Source organism: Ranitomeya imitator, chromosome 4 (assembly GCF_032444005.1).
Source record: "Ranitomeya imitator isolate aRanImi1 chromosome 4, aRanImi1.pri, whole genome shotgun sequence".
In the NCBI taxonomy this organism is placed as follows: Eukaryota; Metazoa; Chordata; class Amphibia; order Anura; family Dendrobatidae; genus Ranitomeya; species Ranitomeya imitator.
Window position 1 is genome coordinate 343,426,381 of NC_091285.1, and position 14,170 is coordinate 343,440,550.

At 40.8% G+C, this 14,170-nt stretch overlaps 1 protein-coding gene across 1 annotated transcript in view; it reads right to left on the bottom strand.

Annotated features, from left to right (window-relative positions):
* The window catches only part of TBC1D22A (TBC1 domain family member 22A), an 859,623-nt gene that overhangs the window by 450,536 nt on the left and 394,917 nt on the right, over positions 1-14,170 (bottom strand). The window contains exon 10 of the mRNA XM_069764980.1: positions 13,171-13,246. Within this exon, the coding sequence (XP_069621081.1) occupies positions 13,171-13,246 (76 nt within the window). The remainder of the gene's footprint in view (positions 1-13,170; positions 13,247-14,170) is intronic.

The window sequence follows — 14,170 nt, forward strand, 5'->3', positions numbered from 1 at the left end:
GGACGCCGGGGGACGTCACAGGCACCGGAATGTGAGTATGTGTTTTTTTTTTTTTTTTTTACATTTACAATGGTAACCAGGGTAAACATCGGGTTACTAAGCGCGGCCCTGCGCTTAGTAACCCAATATTTACCCTGGTTACCAGTGAACACATGTCAAAGGGTGATCCAGCGACGAAAAAGTTCTGGCCTTCTAGCTCCGACCAGCGATGTCAAAGCAGGATCCAGATCGCTGCTGCGTGTCAAACACAACAATGTCGCTATCCAGGACGCTGCAACGTCACGGATCGCTGTCATTATCGTTGAAATGTTAGTCAGTGTGAAGGTACCTTTAGAGGCTAGGAGGACACCTAGACCACTAGCTGGGTGTCAACAATGTTAACTTAGCCAAATAGAAGTATGTATTATATTGTTATAATGCATGAATACTGATAACCTATATAAGAGGATGTTATGGGGTAATAAGAGATCTGCTTTGATTCTTAATGTATTAGAGTGGCTCTTCGGTGCACGTATTTGAAACTTACAATTTAGTTTGGAACGGCACAACATCTCAGAACGTCCCACATTATGTGGCAACGACACCACCATACCACAAGTTGTTGAGTGGCGTTGCCATGGTTTCCCCAGCTCCTACCAGTTTGCCAAAGCAGATCAAAAGTGGCGTTATGCCGCCAAAGGCCGCAATTCTGGTTGTGCAAAAAACGTGCAACCTTTCAAGGTATTAGAACGTAAAGATTGATGTTTTAGGGCCAAAGTCTTTCCAGTCATAACAAGAGAAATTTGTGATCAGGTTCAGGCGGCACAAAGTTTCCAGTTTCCTTTTTTCTTCTTGTTGTAACATATTGAACTCGGTTTTAAACTAGGTTTACATGACAGGTCGCGAAGGCCATACATTTATATATTTTGGAATGTAGCGAGTGCAGGAGCAACTTGTTTTTCTATAAGAGAACATAGTGCCTGTAATAATCATCTGATCAGGACGAATTTTCCCCCATCACGGGAAAAATTAAGGTTTCTGTGCAATGACAATCACATAATGTAAAAGAAGAAACTATGAGGATTCAGTAGCAAACATATATTACAATATCCTATCATTTAGAATTCATGAAATCAGAGAACCCCAGAGGATTTATAGGTTCAACTTAAATTTTCACTGTAAGGGTCAATACTCAAATACTTTTTTTTTTTTTTTTTTTTTTTTTTAAAGTGAATATTTCACAATGCTAAAAATACAGGCCCCAGAAATTATTTCAATTAAGCAAGTGAAATTATTTGTATAAATTACATTTTATATAGTGAAAAAAAGACATGTCCAAAACATAGAGTTGGAATCCTAACATAATTACCAGATACGCTTCAATCAGCTGACAAATGTACAGATGGAGCCAAACAAGAGCATCGCCAAATGTCTAACATCTGCAGAACTTGGATACAAGAGTCCTCAATGGATTCCAATTTTTACAAGAGCCAATTTGCTGCACCGGGTTTGTGCAAAGTGCAACATGTTTGAAAGAGTAAAGGACGGAAAGAGGAAGGTTAAAACATTACTTAACCTTCTTGTGCTAGAAATATAAGAAATCCACGGGCATGCAACTAGTTATGAAGGACGACAAAAGAAGAAAATCATCACTTAGGGGATGCAAACTAACTAGCTCGTTTGTCCTTGATGGAGCATTCCCTATGCTGACTTTAAGAAATTATTTAAAACCAGGAAGCTTTGCTAAACGAGAAAAAGGCATTCGGCTATCAATGCAAATAAAGACAATGCTCAACATTTCAAGACTGAGAACAGTTGTTCACTGCTAACAAGCACTTTAAATACTTGATTGAATTGCTTGTTTGCTAGTTAATGGAATATCTGACTGGCAATGCTTTATTTGACTGGTTCAGCTGGGTGTCATTTAAGTACAAACAGCTTCAGTGCTCTTTCTGTGCTCTAAGTCCGACTGCACTAACAGGGAACTAAGGCTATACAGAATGAGTACAAAATAAAAAAGCAAAACTCAGAGGACCTACTAAAAATAACAAACATGCAATGGCCAGAGTAAACGCTGACTTAGTCTGGGATTACAGTATTTGAATTCTTATGTCAAGATCAATCTTGGGACTATACAAAAATTGTGCAAAATCTCTACTTTACAAGATTGCAGAAGTTCTATATTTTTTTTCCATTTTTTGCAAGCGCTTATCCAGTAATTCATAGCAATGACATGAAAAAGTTGGTAATAAGAATCATAGTTAACCAGCATTGTGTAATTGAAATCATCAAATATGTGCTGCTCTTAAACACAACAAACTGTACTGAACAGGTTTCAGTTTTTTGAGGAACAAAGAGGGCAATCTGTGACAGACTAGGAATGCCAAAAAGTGTGCTGCCTTTATGGCGTTCCAGTCCAACATATCTTGGAAAGGCTTTGATCAGATTACTGGAGAGACTGATGATGCCTGGCGATCATGGTTCAAACGTGACAACGTAAAAAGCCAGTGGAGGGTCTTTAAACAGTAATTATAGTTTTTAGGTCATAAGCTTAAAGGGAATCTGTCACCCCTTGGAAATATGATACCTATTAATATGGAAACACAATTTATAGAATGGTTAAAATAGTAATACCTGTATGCCTCATATCTGTGGACTTGTAGTGGAGAAATCCTTTTTCATTCATTTATGGTAATGAGTTCTTCCAGGCTTTGGGGCGTGCAGCGTGGGTGGCCCCTGAATCCAGACCTTCTGTGGGCATTGGCTTCTTGTATCTTCTGCTCCGGGGTCAGGAAGTCACTGCTACTTCCACTCCAGTGACATCCGGTGTGTGATAAGGTACTCTCCACACTTCCCACTTATAATGACTCGCCGATGCTTGCACAGAAGAAAGAAGAAGCCAATGCCCATAGAGGGACGGAGACGTCAAGTGTAATCGTGCTATTGCAGGGTGGAGGCATGGTATTCCGATGTGACCACTACACGTCAGAGGGTCCTGTGATGCTGACTGGAGAGGGGGCTTTTACGCCATTGAAGACAGGGGGCTGTTTTCTTCGAGAAACTGGACGCCCCAAAGAGCCTGGAAGAACTATTATAAGTAAATAAAAGAGGATTTTTACGCAACAAGACCGTAGATAGGGGCGTATATAGTTATGACTATTTTAACCACTCTATAACCTGTATACCCATAGTTTAGATACTCCCAAGGGGATGGCTGATTACCTTTTAAAAGGTTATTGCAACAATCACATTATTTTTCACAAAGCACAGTAAATGCATACTTATTTGTAATAAACAGACTAAGCCCTCATCTAGGGGAACTACCATAACCCAGGTTTCATAGGAAATTTTACATGTAATTCCCTGATTTATCGCTCAGCCTTTACATCTCGAACTGGGACATAGGATCTCTCGTCTGATCCGTATTTCCTCCAGTGGATGAGGTATTGAAGGGAATTTCGGACAATACGAGAATTCACAACCCTCTGAATCTCATAATCCAAGCCACCGTCGACAGAAACACTAGCCACAATTACAGTATTTGAATTCTTATGTCAAGATCAATCTTGGGACTATACAAAAATTGTGCAAAATCTCTACTTTACAAGATTGCAGAAGTTCTATATTTTTTTTCCATTTTTTGCAAGCGCTTATCCAGTAATTCATAGCAAGGACATGAAAAAGTTGGTAATAAGAATCATAGTTAACCAGCATTGTGTAATTGAAATCATCAAATATGTGCTGCTCTTAAACACAACAAACTGTACTGAACAGGTTTCAGTTTTTTGAGGAACAAAGAGGGCAATCTGTGACAGACTAGGAATGCCAAAAAGTGTGCTGAGGTATTGAAGGGAATTTCGGACAATACGAGAATTCACAACCCTCTGAATCTCATAATCCAAGCCACCGTCGACAGAAACACTAGCCACAATTACAGTATTTGAATTCTTATGTCAAGATCAATCAACCATACTTAGCTGAAGCCACTTCTAGCAGAGGTCTCGGACTAACAGCCCTGCTAAGTAATCAGGCAATCACCTGGAACAATGAGCACCTGGAAACAGACCAGAACCTGCCAATTGCAGACTGGACAGCTGAGCTGTCAATCAAAGCACCTACAGGGTGGCACACCCCTGCACCAGACTGGACACTGATCTGTCAGATAGGATGGCTGAGCAGCCAGTAACTGCATCCCAGACAAACTGAGGTGGTATAGTTACACTGAAAAGCCCACCCTCCTCTTTTGTGTGCAACAGACTAGCCCCACCTCTCTGAATTATCAAGCTGTTTCTGTACAATATCCTTTTGGGACAATTTTATTATCTACATTACCAGAGTATTTCACATCATTCTTAGCTGGTTTACAGCTGAGCTCAACTCTACTGCACTTCTCCACAAATAAGTTAGCAATTATTAGATTTAGTGAAAATATATATTTTGGTACAGTGTTAGACAGTAGATAGAAAAATATTTAGAATTGTGAGTCCTCAGTGGTTGATACCTTTTAATGGCTAACTGAAAAGATGGTAACAAATTGCAAGCTTTCGAGACTACTCAGGTCCCTTCATCAGGTATAGACTAATACAAATTCTGAAGAATCACATATTTATGCACAATACAGCCCAGAAATAATGCCCTAGATAAAACAAGTGACGTGAAGCAGAACTACCATTATGTGAGAATGATAAACAGCTGTGTCCATAAATATTGTAACAGTTCATAGATAAGGAGTGTGAATATTTTATTGTCCTCTGATTGGGGTCTGGTTCTGTGTTGTGATGCCCCCATATGGTCTGAGAAGCAAATTGCTTAATTGATGTAAAAAGACATAAATCCATGTGACACATTCATTCCTGCACTATCGCATGGATTTATGTATTTTTACATCAATTAAGGGATTTGCTCCTCAGACTGTGTGGCATCCTGATGAAGGAGCCTTGTTGCTCCGAAATGCATTGAATAAAGCCACTCTTTCATTGAAATACCTATTTTTGTTTTTTCTATCTGTTAAGCGGGCAGAGAAGAATCTACCCTTTCATGCCATTTTTTTTCACTTTGGTTGGTCACGAGGAGACCGGTGGATCTGCAGCAGCTTACATTACTATGAGCCTGTGTAAGGGCTCAATCTGGTGAGTAAATTTGAATAAAATTTGCCTCCTTATAAACAGAAAAGACCTTTTTGTGCTTTTATTTTCTTCTTCTTCGGCAAGTGAGCATGAGACTGGCAAATTACATTTAAAGCATCACGTCCACGGTGCAATAAAAAAAACGCTGGAGTGGTGCTTTAAAAATATGTTACTAGTACTACAGGGTGAGCCATTTATAGGGATACACCTAAATAAAATGGGAATGGTTGGTGATATCAACTTCCTGTTTGTGGCACATTAGTATATGGGAGAAGGGAAACTTACAAGATGGGTGGTGACCACGGCGGCCATTTTGAAGTCGGACATTTTGAATCCAACTTCATTTTTTCCCAATGGCAAGAGGGTCATGTGACACATCAAACTTATTGACAATTTGACAAGAAAAACAATGGTGTGCTTGGTTTTAATGTAACTTTATGTAACCGCAGAAAAAATGCTAGCACAGGCTTCCAGTATCCATTGTTTCAGATGCTGCACATCTCGTACCTTCACAGCATAGACAATTGCCTTCAGAAGAGCCCAAAGATAAAAGTCTAAAGGTACCTTCACATAACGATTTCGTTAACGATATCGTTGTAATGTCACACTTTTTGTGACGTAGCAACAATATCGTTAACGAAATCGTTATGCGTGACAGCGACCAACGATCAGGCCCCTGCTGGGAGATCGTTGGTCGCTGGGGAATGATCAGGACCTTTTTTTGGTCGCTGATCACCTGCAGTCATCGCTGGATTGGCGTGTGAAGCCGATCCAGCGATGTGTTCACTGGTAACCAGGGTAAATATCGGGTTACTAAGCGCAGGGCCGCACTTAGTAACCCAATATTTACCCTGGTTACCATTGTAAAAGTTAAAAAAACAGAACATACTCACATTCCGATGTCTGTCACGTCCCACGGCGTCAGCTTCCCGCACTGACTGTGTCAGCACCAGCCGGCCGTAAAGCAGAGCACAGCGGTGACGTCACCGCTGTGCTCTTCTTTACGGCCGGCGCTGACAGTCAGTGCGGGAAGCTGACGCCGGGGGATGTGACAGACATCGGAATGTGAGTATGTTCTGTTTTTTTTTTTGTTTTGTTTTTTAACTTTTGCAATGGTAACCGGGGTAAATATTGGGTTACTAAGCGCGGCCCTGCACTTAGTAACCCGATATTTACCCTGGTTACCCGGGGACTTCGGCATCGTTGAAGACAGTTTCAACGATGCCGAAGTATTTCCCCTGATCGTTGGTCGCTGGAGAGAGCTGTCTGTGTGACAGCTCCCCAGCGACCACACAACGACTTACCAACGATCACGGCCAGGTCGTATTGCTGGTCATGATCGTTGGTAAGTCGCTTAGAGTAACGGTACCTTAAGGGGGTCAGATCAGGAGACATCGGTGGCTATTCAACTGGCCTACGACGACCAATCCACTTTCCAAGAAACAGTTCATGTAGGAATGCTCGGACCTGACACCCATAATTGATGGCATGGTGTGGTATATGGGTACAAAGATAGTGGGGCCATTCCTCATCAATGGAAACCTCAATGCCACTGGATAGCTGAAATTGCTACATGATAATGTGTTGCCCTCTTTATGCACTGAAGATGGCACATTCCCCAATTTTTCCCCATTTTTCCAGCAAGATGGTGCACCACCACATTATGGGTGTCAGGTCTGAGCATTCCTCAGGAATCTGACCCCCTTAAACTAGCATTTCTTCTGTGGTGCTGCTATCAGTGTGTAAAGAGTGGGAGAAGAGCGTTGCATTGACAATCCAACACAATGGGCAGCACTTTGAACCCATTTTATAAGTGGTCATAAACTTGTAAATAACTCATGAAAGAATAATGGATTATGGATTTTTTTTAACTTCCTCTGGATAAACACAATATACCGTATATACTCGAGTATAAGCAGAGATTTTCAGCCCAAATTTTTGGGCTGAAAGTGCCCCCCTCGGCTTATACTCGAGTCACGGTAGCGGTGGGGTCGGCGGGTGAGGGGGAGAGGGCGCTGAGGTATACTTACATAGTCCCAGCGATCCTCGCGCGGTCCCTGCCGTCCCACGGGCTTCGGCGCTGCAGCTTCTTCCTCTCTTCAGCGGTCACTTGGGACCGCTCATTAGAAAAATGAATAGGCGGCTCCACCTCCCATAGGGGCGGAGCCGCCTATTCATTTCTCTAATCAGCGGTGCCGGTGACCGCTGATAGAGAAAGAATCTGCGGCACCGAAGACAGCTGTGACAGGCGGGGACAGCGCGAGGATCGCTAGGACTAGGGGAGTATGTTATATTCACCTGTCCACGTTCCAGCCGCCGGACGCCGATCCATCTTCCCGGCGTCTATCTGCGCTCTGACTGTTCAGGTCAGAGGGCGCGATGAGGCACTAGTGTGCGCGGCGCCCTCTGCCTGATCAGTCAGTGCAGAGAGACGCCGGGACCGGACGCTGGGAGCTGCAATCAGCGAGGTGAGTATGGCTTTTTTTTTTTTTATTGCAGCAGCAGCGGCCATGGCACAGACTTATACCGAGCATCTATGGGGCAATATGAACGCAGCAGAGCACAGTATGGGGCAGATATGGGGATATATGAACGCAGCAGAGCACAGTATGGGGCAGATATGGGGATATATGAATGCAGCAGAGCACAGTATGGGGCAGATATGGGGATATATGAACGCAGCAGAGCACAGTATGGGGCAGATATGGGGATATATGAACGCAGCAGAGCACAGTATGGGGCAGATATGGGGATATATGAACGCAGCAGAGCACAGTATGGGGCAGATATGGGGATATATGAACACAGCAGAGCACAGTATGGGGCAGATATGGGGATATATGAACGCAGCAGAGCACAGTATGGGGCAGATATGGGGATATATGAACGCAGCAGAGCACAGTATGAGGCAGATATGGGGATATATGAACACAGCAGAGCACAGAATGGGGCAGATATGGGGATATATGAACGCAGCAGAGCACAGTATGGGGCAGATATGGCGATATATGAATGCAGCTACTGATGTCTCAATTAATTTTACTTTTATTGGTATCTTTTTTTATTTTTGAAATTCACCGGTAGTTGCTGCATTTCCACCCTAGGCTTATACTCGAGTCAATAAGTTTTCCCAGTTTTTTGTGGCAAAATTAGGGGGGTCGGCTTATACTCGAGTATATACGGTAATTAGAGGATTGAACTTGTTGGACTCTTATCTTGTTTTAAACCGTAATAACAAATATTGTAATTTGGTACAGAATCAGGGTAACTGCAGAAACAAGACTTAATATTGACTAACACCAGTCAATAAAAATGTAAAAATTGCATGCATACAGAAAGTTGTCTTTTTTTAGGAGAGTAGAAAATGAAAAGGAAATATTGTGCTGCAATCTACCCCAACAAATTTCCCAATGAACTTTTAATACTTGATTTCATAATCTTCATAAGTAAAACTCACTGTGCACCGTACTGGGAATGACTAACATGGCTCACATACAGGTGCTTCTCACAAAATAAGAATATCATCAAAAAGTCACTTAATTTCAGTTCTTCGATACAAAAAGTGAATGTCATAGAGTCATTACAATCAGAGTAACATATTTCAAGTGTTTATTTCTGTTAATGTTGATGATTATGGCTTACAGCCAAAGAAAACCACAAAGTAATTATCTCAGTAAATTAGGATACTTTATACCGCCAGCTTAAAAAAATATTATAAAATCCGAAATATTGGCCTACTAAAATGTATGTTCAGTAAATGCACTCAATACTTGGTCGGGGCTCCTTTGGCATCAATTACTGCATCAATGGGGCGTGGCATGGAGGGGGTTCAGCCTGTGGCACTGCTGAGCTGTTATGGAAGCCCAGGTTGCTTTGATAGCAGCCTGGAGCTTGTCTGCATTGTTGGGTCTGGTGTCTCATCTACCTCTTGACAATACCCCATATATTCTCTATGTGGTTAATGACAGGCGAGTTTTCTGGCCAATCAAGCAAAGTGAAACTGTTGTTTTTAAATTAGGTATTGGTACTTTTGGCTGTGTGGACAGGTGCCAAGTCCTACTGGAGAATTAAATTTCCACTCCAAAAACTTGTCGGCAGAGGGAATCATGAAGTGCCCCAAAATTTCCTGGTAGAAGCCTGCACTGTCTTTGGTCTTGATAAAACACAGTGGACTTACAGAAGCAGATGACATGGCTTCCGAAACCATCACTGATTGTGAAAACTTCACACTACACCTCAAGCAGGTTGGATTGTGTGCCTTTCCTCTCTTCCTCAAGACTCTGGGACCTTGATTTCCAAATGAAATGCAAAATTTACTTTATTCTGAAAACACCACCTTGGACCACTGAGCAACAGTCCGGTTCTTTTTCTTCTTGGCTTAACAAAAAGAATGTGACACATGTAGCCCATGTACTCAATGTGTTTGTGTGTGGTGGCTCTTGCAGCAATGACTCCAGTAGCAGTCCACTCCTTGTGAATCTCCCCAAAAATTTTTAATGGCATTTTCTTGATCCTTTCAAGGCTGTGGATATCACGCTTGCTTGTGCACCTTTTTTTTTTACCAGACTTTTTCCTTCCACGCAACGTTCCATTAATATGCTTGGATACAGCCAGCTTCTTTAGCAACGACCTTTTGTGGTTTACCCTCCTTGCGGAGTGTGTCAATGACTGCCTTCTGGACATCTGTCAAGTCAGCAGTCTTCCCCATGATTGTGGAGCCTACTGAAACAGACTAAGGGACCTTTTGAAACTCTTAGGAAGCCTTTGCAGGTGTTTTTTGTTACTTATTCTAATTTACCGAGATAATGACTGAGGTTTTCATTGGCTGTAAGCCATAATAAGCAATATTAACAGAAATAAACACTTAAAACAGATCACTCTGCTTGTAATGACGCCATATAATATATGAGTTTCACTTTTGTATTGAAGAACTGAAATAATTAAGCTTTTTGATGATATTCTAATATTGTGACAAGCACCTATATGTGCTCTAGTGCAAACCAGCGCTTCCAGCACAAGGCAGGGCTACACTTATTATTTTTTGGGGTTATGTTCTGTTCCTATCCATACTAAACAGCTTTAAAGGCATATATGAAGCTGTTGAGTTCAGATTAGTCAATCAAAACCAGTCCACACATCACTGTCTGTATTCACACCGTGAATGTCATATGTGTGAAATCGGTATTAGAAGAAATGATTAAAGTCTTTTCTTTACATTTTTAATCTTTTTAGGGGCTAGTTTTTGTAACTACTAAATGATGTATTGAGAACTGTAATTGAAACAAAACAGGTATATATTTAACCAATGCCAGGAGTGGAATCTAAAGAAAAAAATGCACAAAAGAATACTTGTCTTTTTTTATATTTACTTCTGGTTTTGACTGAATAAGGCACATCAAACACTTGTGTTCCTGTGCCAGGCCAAATGATTTGCCTATAGCAGATGAAACAGTTTTGTAAGGATGCAAGGCAGCAAACCATTGGAAATTAGATAAGCGTATTATTACCAGGCCAACGACAAGTCAACATAATCCTGTTACCTGCGGCCAACAATGTACTCCAAGTGAAGAGCAATTAGCAACTCAACTGAGTAAATCAAACTCCAATTTGTTGGTGCATCAGCAATTGAAGAAATAGTGTTATATATAATTTAATTATCCTTTTATAACAATTAAACGTTTTGTTATTTTATTTATTGAGCAAGAAATGTAAAATATTAAAGTGGCTGCCTGTAAGTTTAAAGGTATTTATTGGAAAGCCAGATAGAGGAGGTAACAGTGTCTGACAAACTATTCTACCTAACCGCACTTCTCTTATCTGGGGTTGGATTCATACTACAGGATGGGGTGGGCTCAATAAAGCCTCTTAGTGGTAATTGCAATGGTGCACAATACCAATGGAGGTGAGGAAGGAAAAAAAGAGGACTAAACTGTATGTAAAAGAAAGATCCCCAACTTCTCTGCGCACCATAGTTCACAACAAACAGAGGGAAATCCCTGCCCCATTTCTTATGATCTCTCTCGGTTTCTCTATTACTAAAAACTGATCTATCGGTCCACAGAGAGTGTCCAGCACTTAAGGGCATTTTCTACAGGGATTAGACAACATTTTCTGCAAATAAAGTGGTTTACAATTTTCCAATTAGATTTAATAAAATTCTAGAACGCTTTTCAAAATCTGCTAAGCATTTAAAGAGAACCTGTCATGTCCAATAACACTATTAATCTGCTTGCTAAGCGCTGTAAATGAACTTTTTTGCTCCTGGGAGCTGTCGGCTTTCAGTCATATAGGCATGATCAAAGCCATCACAGAGACCGCTCACAGCACTGAGAGCGATGGGTGAAAGCACGTTCCGGCACTAACCGGCAGCTGGCTGGCACTGCATCAGTACAGAGCGAACACACAATTAGTGCCAGGACGTGCTGACAGCCGTCGCTCTTACTGCCCTGAGCCACGGCTGTAATTGTTACGGGCATGCCAGCACAAGTGAAAGCCGAAGGCTCCTGGGAGAAAAAGCTTATTGTATCCCAAGTGTCGCACTTTCAGCACAGCGTCCGGGCACCTTCATAATGAGATAAAGCAGCAGATTAACAACAAATCTGCAGGGTAATAGCATTATCAGACCTGAGAGGTTCCCATTAATGATAATGTGCGATATAGTACACAATGGATCCATCAATTTAACTGTTGGAGCCATTAATTTTACTGTTGAAACATTACACAATTAACAACTCAATCCTTTTTGCAACACTCATGTTGGCCCTTGGTCCTATTTTCTTGAGTGAGATAAAGTTGTAACACTAAGCACAGTCACTACTGAAAGTATGAAGCCCTACCTGGCAAGCATATAGAAGGGCATGTGGCAGCGAACAGCTGATCGACAAGAGGCCATGAAGAGCAGAAGATCCCGTCTACGATTTATTAACAGTTTCTATCTGTACAGCATTTCACCTCAATAATAGTTCCTCATGGACATAAGATTACATAATAATAATAATAATAGGCTGGAAAAAGAGAATTGTGTTGGTAGCTATTCCACATTTTTTGACTAACAAAGAATAACACAATTATCTTTAAAGCTTGTCAAAAAGAAGTTGCTATGGCCTTGCGTTACTTTTTCTGTTGATCACAACTATTCTCCAACAGGAAAAGTGATTCCGGTGTGAAGACTTTGTTTTCTGATGTTTTCCCTTTTGTTCATTTTCAGGACATACATTCCTTTGTATTTGTGCGAGCGCTAAAATATGCAAGTCCTTTAGAGTGAGATCTGGCATTTTAGACTAAGTAACATAAAAACAGATGGAATTAATCTTTTAACAAGATTTTTTTAAGCTATTTCTGGAAGGAGGAAAAAAAAATCATTTTTTGTTTTCAGTTCCATCATTGACAAGCAAGTGTCACAAAAAGCTTAGTTCTGCTTGGCATCACTTTGTTAATACCCTGTTCATTAATTTAACAAACTATCCAGAGAATATGTTAAGAATGGCCAAGCATTATCAGTAGAATTTCTTTTAATTAAATTTTGCAATGGCACGATGACAGTCAGCATCTCACAAAGGGAATTCTTTTTAGAGCAGGGAGGTCTAAGTACAAATCATATTTGCACACACAATTCATTTCAAACTTTACTGACACTTTCCTTATTAGTACCGCAATAACAAGATATAAACTGTGAAGTAGGTGTAAGAATAAACAGAAAACCTCACAATCAGGCACCATAAGCAAGTGGAGGCTCTCTCTGAAATTAATCAATCACTGAGCTTTGCTTAAAATGGATGATGTTTCGTTGTATCTGGCCTTTCCATTGCTGCCAGGAGATTGCAATTTAATTTTTATTATGGAAGCTTAATACAAATAATGGAAGGTGCTCATGGTCTACTAGCTTCCCTTTAGATGATGCATAGTAGAAGTAATTCAAGCACCACTAAGCGCTATGCTGATTGAGGATGACATTCCATATGAGACGCGGAGGAAGACTGGCGGGGCACATAATTGCACAGATAGGAGCAGTACAACCACTTACTACTGTAAATATACCTTGCCTAAGCTGCTTTAACCAACTCACCATCAATGCGGCTAACCAGCTCCTCCAACATTTTCACTTTTTTCTGAATCCCTGGTTGTGCAAAAGTATAGTTATCCTAAAAAGAAAAAAAAAGGAAAGAAATAAATGAATTCATGTGTAGCAAAATGACGAGGCACTACAATTCTACATACATCTGATTAGGTTAGATGCTTGGTGTAGTTTTGACAAAATCCCTGTTTACCAGCGGAAGATTATTACTAGAGGAACAGTACACATGGAGTCCTACATACCCAGGAGCTCCCACCAGTGATTGGCAGCTTTCTGTATACACTGTGCATAGGCAGAACATTGCCAATCAGTGATGTGGGCAGGGTTATACAGAGCTCAGCATTCAGAGAACTTCTAGATCTGCAGCTGATAAAGCAGTTTTTAATACCTGGTGACAGATCCCCTTTAATGCCTTTCCACAAAAGTCAAGATCCAGCCCTAAGTTCTACCTTCTGGCGGTTAGGGGGGTCCATTCATATTGTAGAAAAAAAAGTAATTGACAACATAAGGCCATCAAAAAATATGTTGCCTGAATCTTTTTAAAGTCTTCTTCACCATTATATTTATATATTTGTGAAGACAATAGAACTTTTGACCATTTTTCAATTTATTCCTATAAAAAAAAATACATGTTATGAAAATAATTAGCATAAAGAAAGACATTGCCTACAGAATAATAATGCCTTCCTTGTGGAGTTATGTATATAACTGATATTAGGTTGCCGTATACTGAGACTCCTATGTCCCTCCCGACACTGTACACGGTACGATCCCTGGCTTTTTACTGCACCAGAGCCAGCCGGGACTGAGGAACACACTTTTACTTGGTTATCCTTATATATTATTTCTAAACACTTTTTTTCGGTAATTACTTTGTATCACCGTTCATACTGCACCCACACACACAAATGATACACAATTTGAAAGGTAAACTTGCCCCCTTCAGCAAGAAAATAGCCAAACAAACCACCCATCCACGATGTGATCACAA